The sequence below is a fragment of the Vombatus ursinus genome, unplaced genomic scaffold (genome assembly GCF_900497805.2).
Source record: "Vombatus ursinus unplaced genomic scaffold, bare-nosed wombat genome assembly UNPS02001287.1, whole genome shotgun sequence".
Classification (NCBI taxonomy): Eukaryota; Metazoa; Chordata; class Mammalia; order Diprotodontia; family Vombatidae; genus Vombatus; species Vombatus ursinus.
Window position 1 is genome coordinate 5,391,780 of NW_020941065.1, and position 8,614 is coordinate 5,400,393.

At 51.0% G+C, this 8,614-nt stretch overlaps 1 protein-coding gene across 1 annotated transcript; it reads right to left on the reverse strand.

Annotated features, from left to right (window-relative positions):
* Positions 1-7,745: 7,745 nt before the first annotated feature.
* On the reverse strand, positions 7,746-8,039 carry HRK (harakiri, BCL2 interacting protein). The gene has a single exon (XM_027865485.1). It carries the CDS (start codon positions 8,037-8,039, stop codon positions 7,746-7,748), a length of 294 nt encoding a protein of 97 aa, XP_027721286.1.
* Positions 8,040-8,614: the final 575 nt, after the last annotated feature.

Consider the following 8,614-nt stretch of genomic DNA (forward strand, 5'->3'; position numbering starts at 1 on the left):
GTGAGAGTGACAGTGAGGTTGTCACCAAGCAAGGGTGATTGGGAGGATGGTGGTACCCTCCACAATAATGGTGAAGTATAAAGGAGGAAAGATAATGAGTTGTTTTTTGCACCTGTTGCATTTCAGATGTCTAGTGAACATCCAGTTTGGGATGTCCAAAAGGCAGTTGGTGATGTGGAACTGGAGTTCAGCAGAGAGAGTAGGACTGCATATACAGATACAGATACAGATACAGATACAGATACAGTCTGCTTAGAAATGATAATTGAACCCAGGGGAGATGATGAGATCACCAAGTGAAACCGTATAGAGGGAAAAGAGGAAAGGGCCCAGGACAGAGCCTTGGGGGACACCCATGGTCAATGGGAACAAAACAGATGATGAATCCAGCAAAGGAAGACTGAGAAAGTGATCAGACAGAGAGGAGGAGAAACAGAAGAGAACAGGGTCATGAAAGCCTAGAGAAGAGCAGACATTGTATGACCTGAACTTCAGATTCAGTGTGAGATAGGAAAACCAGGGCTGGATTTGGATTTGGGCGGGTGAGGGCTGGATTTGGCTCCTGGCTCTGCTCCTTACTACCTGCCTGATCTTGGCTGAGATATTTCTCTTCTATGGGTCTCAGTTTCTTTTTGGCTCCAAATTCTCAAAAGGTCCTCAGGAGTTCATGCTGTTTCCCCCATTAGATTGTAAGCTCCTTAAGGACAGGGACTGCCTCTTTTTGTATCCCACTGCTTACTATAGTACCTGGCACATAGTATATGCGTAATACATGTTTACTGAACTGAATTGAAATTCGTTCTATCTAGCTAGGTTTCATACTTCACATCCCTTCCACCCATCCACCTAGACACATAGCCATCTGCCCTATAGCTGTACCCAACCCACACATAACCACCACTTCCCCTTCCCCATCCCCCTTCCTCTCCATCTGGCCACACCAAATCAACACTACCACTTCTTAAAGAAAGACATATCCAGTCAGGTTGACAGGCATTTATTAAGCATTTACTGTGTATCAGGCATTGTCCTTAAACACTAAGATTACAAATTACAAAGCAGAAAGATAGTGCCTAAAAGGCATCTGGGTGGTACAGTGGATAGATTCAGGAAGATTTATCTCCCTGAGTTCAAATCTGGCCTCAGACACTCACTGCTAGAGAAGGAAATGGCAAACCACTCCAGTATTTTTGCCACGATAGCTCCAAATGGGGTCAAGAAGAGTGGACACGACTGCACAAGTTATCAAGAAGTCTACATTCTAACGGAGGAGGATAACACGTAAAAGGAAGTGAAGGGTGGGGAGAGCATTGGGGCATAATAGAAAATGTCCAAAGAATCAGAAGTGCAGGGCCTGACCATAGGCTGCCCTTTGCTTTCAGTCACCATCCCTGTGACCCTTAGACCAAAACTCCTTTCCCAGGCCACCACTTCTCCATGAATGGTCTAATAAAATGCAAGCTCATTGAGGACAGATACCATTTCACATTTGTGTCCCTGATGCGTAGCATATAAAAGGCACTTAATAAATGCATTAATGCATTTTTCATTCATTCATCTTAAGATTTAGACCTGGAAGGGACCTTAGAGATTATCTCAACTGCCTCATTTTACAGCTGAAACCGCTAAGATCATAGATTTATGACTGAAAGGGACCTCAGAAATCATCTAATTCAGTGGTGTCAAACTCAAGCCCAGCATGTTGACTTACATTAACATTATCTATGTTGTATTGTATTTTTATCATTTTCATAAATGTTTCCCAGTTACATTTTAATCTAGTTCAGCAGCACTTGGGAGTTTTGCTGCCCACCACCCCCCAGAGTTGGGGTTTAACACACTTCTGAAGACCCTCATTTTACAGGTGAGAAGACTGAGGCTCAGGGAGACAACTGACTTGCCCAGGACTAATGTGGAACCCCAACAGAGGTCTTTCCTAATCTAAATCCCATACTCTGAACCATGCCGATCCTAGTTAACCTCGAAAGAAGCAAAATTGGGGGGGGGAGAGAGAGAGAGAGAGACAGACAGACAGACAGACTGAGAGACAGAGAGACAGAGAGAGAGAGAGAGACAGAAAGACAGAGAGAGGGAGAGAGAGACAGAGAGACAGAGAGAGAGAGAGAGAGAGAGAGAGAGAGAGAGAGAGAGAGAGAGAGGTGCAAGGACATAGGGACATGAAAAGTTCTCTGTGATGAGGCACTTTTGCTCCAGTCAGTTCCATAAGGTGAGCTGCTGGTGGTGTATTTAATTATCCCCACGTACAGTTGTATTTACATCCACAGCTCAGTCACTTGTGAGTTGGAATCTCACCAGGAGAGTTGGACAGCTTCACACCCTGAACATGTGGCAGTCAGGAGGAGGGCTGTGTCATTAGCTTGCTGTTCCCGCACATCTGGACGCTTCCCTGAGGTTCCTTCAGATCGCTAACCAAATGTCTTCCTGATGAGCCCACTCTCCTCTTCCCCCAAGTTAAAGGAACCCTCAAAGTCTTTGCCAGAGTGAAGCACAAGGTGAGGGGGGAGGGACGGTAAAGACTTGCCAGTTTACCTGCAAGCTCCTCCATTAGGCTTAAATTTAAAGTCGTCATCATCTGCCTCCACTCTATCTTTCCTGCCTTTCTCACCTCCCACTTTCCTGCCTTTCTCACCTCCCATTTCATGTGCCTTTCCTGATTCTTCACCCCACCACCACCTCCCCTGCCCCCATTGCTAATGTCTCCCCCCCAAATTGCCCTTGTGTTTTGTTCATATTTTGTATATACTTTTATGGGCATATGTCATTGCCTAGTGGAATGTAAACTCCTTGAGGGCTGGTACAGTGCCTAGGCTTGCAAAGCACTTTATAATCATTATCTTATTTGATCATCTCAACAACCCTGGGAGATAGCTGCTGTTATCATCTCCATTTTATATCTGGGGAAATGGAAGCAGATGGAGGTTAAGTGACTTGCCCAGGATCACACAGCTAGTAAGTGTCAGAGGCAGGATTTTAACTCAGGTCTTTCTTACTCTAGGCCAGTGCTTTATCCACTTTACCACCTAAGTTGCCAGAGTAGGATTTGAACCCAGACCCTCTGCTTTCAGTATCGGTATCTACCCACTGTATCATGCTACCCTCTTGGATTTGAACCATTGGAGATTGGGAGGGGGTCAGCTCCAGTCACTCTGAGGGATGGTTTGGGGACCAAGGAGGTAGGATGAAATCAGGCAGTATCTAGCTAGTCACCCACTTTTGAAAGGGGGCCCAATTAATCATTGCTGGCATTTAAATAGCTTTTATGGTTTGCAATGAACTTCATCCATTTTACCTCAGCTGAAACTCACAGGGTTCACAACATCTGTTAAGCAGATACTACAATCTGTGTTATCTGCCTCAATTTGGGGGGTGAGCAACTGAATTTGTGATAATATTGATAGAAGGAAAGTCTGGAAGGATAACTCCATCTCCCAAGGCCAATTAGCCTCTGCGTGGCAACTTATAGAGTCAGACAGTTGCTTAGGAGGAGTCAAAAATTAAATGACTTACCCAAGATCATCCAGTTAGTGGGCATCAAGAGAACTATTGTCACTATTGTTAGCAGCAGTGGTAGTAGTAGTAGTAGTAGTAGTATAGAGAGACATCACTGAATAGTAGCTAAAGAGTTGACCTCAGAGTCAAGAAGACCTGGGTTGGAGTCCCACTTTTGACTCATATTGGCTATGCCACCCAAGGCAAGTCACTTAAACGTCACTGCTCTAGGCCACTTGCTAAGACTACGATGCAGAGAAGGTGCTGACCTTCTTTGGTAAGGGCACTTTCATCATCTAGGAGTTCACAATGTCAGTGAAATCAAAGATCCAGTCCTACCCCTAGCCTATTCCTTTTACTACCAGGAAAGGTCGCATCAACCTTCACTCTATGACCCTGGAGCAGGCTCTCAGGATCTTGGCCCATCCAGTCAATAACCCTAATCTTCACTTGTGCCTTCTGCTTGAGGGATGAGGTTTCCCCACCATACTTGAAGCACCCTTGATTTCACACTCTTTCCACCAATACTGATTGCAGTCGCTCTATATTTTAGGAGACACATGGATCTCTCTCAATTTAACAAGGATGGTTCAGACTAGGACAGACACACAGCTCACCACTAGGTCTTTACTCAGACCTCTTCTGGTTTGGTAGAACCTGTCAGTGCTTATGCTACAAGAGAACAGATATTTTTTTCCTGGAACAGAAGCCAGGTTCAGATTCAGGCCGTGATGAGAAATGAGAAGGGAACTTCAATGGAGTCCAAAATAAAATTAAAGAAGTTATTATTGTTGTTTTAAGAAGGGTGTTGAAAGGGTGGCAACTTCCTAAGTCTTGCTCCAAGGAGATCACAGCAGCTAGGTGCATTAGGGTGCTGAATTTGGAGCCAAGAAGACCTGAGTTCAAATCCTGCCTCAGACACTTACTAGCTGTGTGACCCAGGATGGGTCACTTAACCTTAGTTTTTTTCTTCTTTAAATTGGGAGTGATAATAATAGCACCTACTTCACAGGGTTGTTGTGAGGATCAGATGAGATAATATGTTAGTTGCTTTGCAAACCTTAATGTGCGATTTAAATGCTAGCTGGTTTGAAAGGTACAAATGGGGAAACTGAGGCTTGAGAGGCTAAGTGACTTACCCAGGGTCATTTGGGTAGCGATAGAGATGGGCCTTGAAATCTGGCTCCAAATATAATTCTCCTTCCCACCGTAGCACCCTGCCTCCCCTCTGAGGTGCTAAGGCTGCCTGGGATAACACTGGGTCATCTATGTCCCAGGCTGATCTCCACAGGGGTGAAAGTGATCTAGGCCCCGCCCCCCGGGGGATCCGGGGCACTTGCTCCCATGCACATTCATGAGCTCAGTGCACTGGCTCCCGGGTAGGGCGCCCACCCAGGACTGGGAATTGGTAACCCTGGCAACTCCCAGGCGAACCCTGGGAGAGACCTCTCAACCGACTTCCCCCATACGTCCTCTAAGCAGCCCCCATCCGACCGCATCCCTCGTCTTCCGAAGCTTCCTCCAGGCTACGGGCAGCCTGCTACACGGGGACCACGAGCATCCCCAGCCCCGCCTCCCCCCTGCGTTGGCCGCCCCTGCTGCCCGCCTCCGGCGCCTCCTGGACGCCAGCCCCCCCAGTCACCCCGCTGGCTCCTGCCTGATCAGGCAACTCCCCGAGGTCCGCGGGAATGCTAGCCCTTGCAGAAATCTGAGGAGAGCAAGGGTGGGCGGCCCCCCTCTGCGCTCGCAACCCTGCGCCCCGTACCCCAAGCCAAGAGAGCGGGAATTAGCTGTCCCCTGACAGCGCCCAGCGCCAGTTTCTCGGCCCGGATCTATCTCCTGTTTTCTTTAAGTCATGCTTTTTTTCTCATTGTTTTTCTTAGATTCATAATAAATTTCTCTTGTCTTGCTGCGTGGTACAGGAGAGGGTTCCAGGCCTGTCTTCTCACACTTTACTACCTGTTAAGTCACTTAACCTCCTCAGTTTCCTAATCTATACAATGAGGGGCTTGCACTAAATGTGGATTTCCTCAAAGACCTCTTCCAGTCCCAGAGCTGGATCTTATGGGGTCCTCCTATTATTTCTTCTCCTCTTTTACTTTATCTTTGTAAAATGAGGGGTTTGAACTCGATGCTTTCAGATCTACCACACCCTACACCCCCAGACCTAATAGTCCACATTCTAAGGGTCCTCTCATCTCTCAAATTCTCCTATCTAAGAGCCCTCCCAGCTCTGGCAGGCTAATGTTCTAAGGTCTCTATCAGCTCTAACACTACTATGCTAACTCTGGAATCCTATGCTCCCTTTTAAGGGACCGTTTAACTATAACTGTCTAGGATTCTTTCTTCCTCTCTTCCTCCTCTTTCTCTGTCTCTTCTTCATCTTCCTCCTCTTCCCATCACTCCAATTTGCTTCTCTCTCTCTACTCATTTTTTCTCTTCCCTTCTCTCCAGAAAGTTGTTCCCAGCCCCCCCCCCCAAAAAAAAAGAAAAGAAAAGAAAAGAGCCTAGGGGCTAGACAGGGAGGGGGACTTCTCTGCACCTCAAAGGGAAAGAGGTGTTAGCCTGTCTTGTTCCCGCTTTGGGCAGGAATGGGACCCGAGGCTTTTCCCTGGGCCACAGGTTAAAAGCCTAGCAGGGCAACTTTCCCAGGGGTCGCAGGTAGGCACGGAGAAACGCACGGGCTCTCTTTTGCAAGGGTTCGACTTCCTCGGACCTACAAAGCACCTGTCACCATATCTCCCTATCTCATGAACATCACACTACTACAACCCCTTGGACTGAAGGGATCCGAGCCGGCTTCCCTCCACGCCCTGCCCAGTCCAGAGAGTACGGACTAGGGACTGCAGGCGGCCAGTACGGATTCCGAGGGTGCAGACGCACGCAGAGCCCCAGTCCCTGGAGAAGCCATTCTTGGGATGCGCAATGCACTCCGGGGCCGAGACCTTGGGCATTTGTGCAGGCGCCATTGGCTTCCTCAACATCGCCTTTCTCATTGATTACCAGTAGTGTTTCTGCCTTTCCCTCTCAGCCCCGTCAGGGTTAGCCTCATTCTCTTCCCTGGTCCCCAGTGCCCGTTTCCCTCATGGACACGTCCAGCCCCTCCTACAGCTGCTGCCCGCCCCCCCCCCCCAATCTCTGCCCGGTCTTTCAGCCTCCAATGGGACAGACTTGCTTATCTTTACATAGCTCGCACTTAGTTAGCCAAGCACCCAGCACCCAGCAGGGTTTCAGTACCTGTTAGGTAAACGATCGTCTGGGACGTTCCCTTTTCTCCCGCCCCTCCAAGGGGACTGACTGACTACTCCACTGCGAGCCCAAACCTCAGGCCCTTCCCAGGCAGGCTCTTGGCCCGGACCAAGCTCCTGGAGGGCAGTCTTTGGAGGTCCCATGTGGGACACCAGCTATGAGATAGAAGAAGGAGGCGAAAGTTGGCTAAGTCAAAAGAAGTCCCACGGCCTAGGGAAAGAGAGATAGAGCGAGGCAAGGCGAAAATGACGGAGAGAAAACCAGAGGGACGGGAAGAAACTCGAAGAATCACAGTAAGGTACAAAAGAAAGATAGATAAGGATGGAGAGCGCAGAAAGGCGAAAGACACTGAGAGGCAGAAAAAGAAAAGAAAGGAGAGGAGAAAAGAAGAGAGGAGAGGAGAGGAGAGGAGAGGAGAGAAGAGAGAAGAGAAGAGAAGAGAAGAGAAGAGAAGAGAAGAGAAGAGAAGAGAAGAGAAGAGAAGAGAAGAGAAGAGAGGAGAAGAGAAGAGAGGAGAGGAGAGGAGAGGAGAGGAGAGGAGAGGAGAGGAGAGGAGAGGAGAGGAGAGGAGAGGAGAGGAGAGGAGAGGAGAGAAGAGAAGAGAAGAGAAGAGAAGAGAAGAGAAGAGAAGAGAAGAGAAGAGAAGAGAAGAGAAGAGACGGGCGAGGGGAGAGTGGGTAGAAAGCAGGGGAGAGAAAGAAAAATAGAGTAGATAAGAAACAGACGTACGGACAAGGAGAACGAAAGAGTAAAGGCAGAAACAGGGAGAAGGTAGAGGCAGTGGGTAAACGGGGAGTGGAGCGGAGAGAAAGAGAAACTTGGTCCTCTCCAGTCCTAGCCCAGGGCAACCCGCGTTTGGCACGACTGGCCTTTAAGTCTTACCCAGCCCCAGGCGGCAGGTCGCCAGCCCGGCCCCAGGACAGTACCTGTTGCTTGGGCTCCGGCTCGGTCTCCGCTTCGGCCCCCGCCAAGAAGCCCCCGCGCTCCTACAAGTTCCTCCTCCGGAGCAGCCAGGCCGCCAGCGCCGCCACCTGAGCGGCCGCGCACAGCCAAGCCCAGCAGGCGGGGAGCCCGCCGCCGCTGCCGGCCGCCTCGGCTGCTGCCCGCCGGCTCCGCGCCCGGCGCCGCCACATGGTCCGCTCCTGCAGCTCGTCCCCGAGCGCCTTGAGGCGGGCGGCCGTGAGCTGTGCCGCCGCCGCCGCGCGCTGCTCGAGGCGGCCGGAGCTGCAGGCGCACACCGCCGGGGGGCCGCGACCGCGGTGCAGGGGGCACGGGCACATGACGGACGCCTCCCGCGCTCCTCCTCCTCCGGCTCGACTCCCTAGCTTCGGTCCGCCCGCCTTGCCCCGGCTCGGCACCGGGTGCCCTTGTCCGCCCGCGGGCACCGTCCTTTCCTCGCACCGCTGCGCGCGTCCAGCCGCGTGCGCTCCGGCTGCGCCTCGATGCGCTCGGCCCCGGGCTCCGCACACCAAGTTTCGGTGTTTGTGTACGTGTGTGAGTGTGCGGTGTGTCGGGCGGGCGCTGGTGGGGCGGACGACGGCGCTATTATTAATTAAAGTGTCACATGGTAGAGGGGGGGAGGGCTGAAAGGGGGGTTACATCATCCGGCCCCGGGGGGGCTGGAGGCAGAAGAAACCGAGAGGTAACTTTTAACCCTGCCTGTGCCGGGAGCTAGGCTGGGCTGGGGCTCGGCGGGGGGGGGGGGGACCGACTCCGCCCAGCCAAAGCTCTCTGCCGGGCCAGGATCGGACAGCCTGGTGCGTTGCTGGGGACACCTGCAGAGACCAAGAACGGAGCTCCGGGTGTGATTTCCTCCTCTGTTTTGCTTTGGATCTTTCTCGCTTTCCGCCCTGGC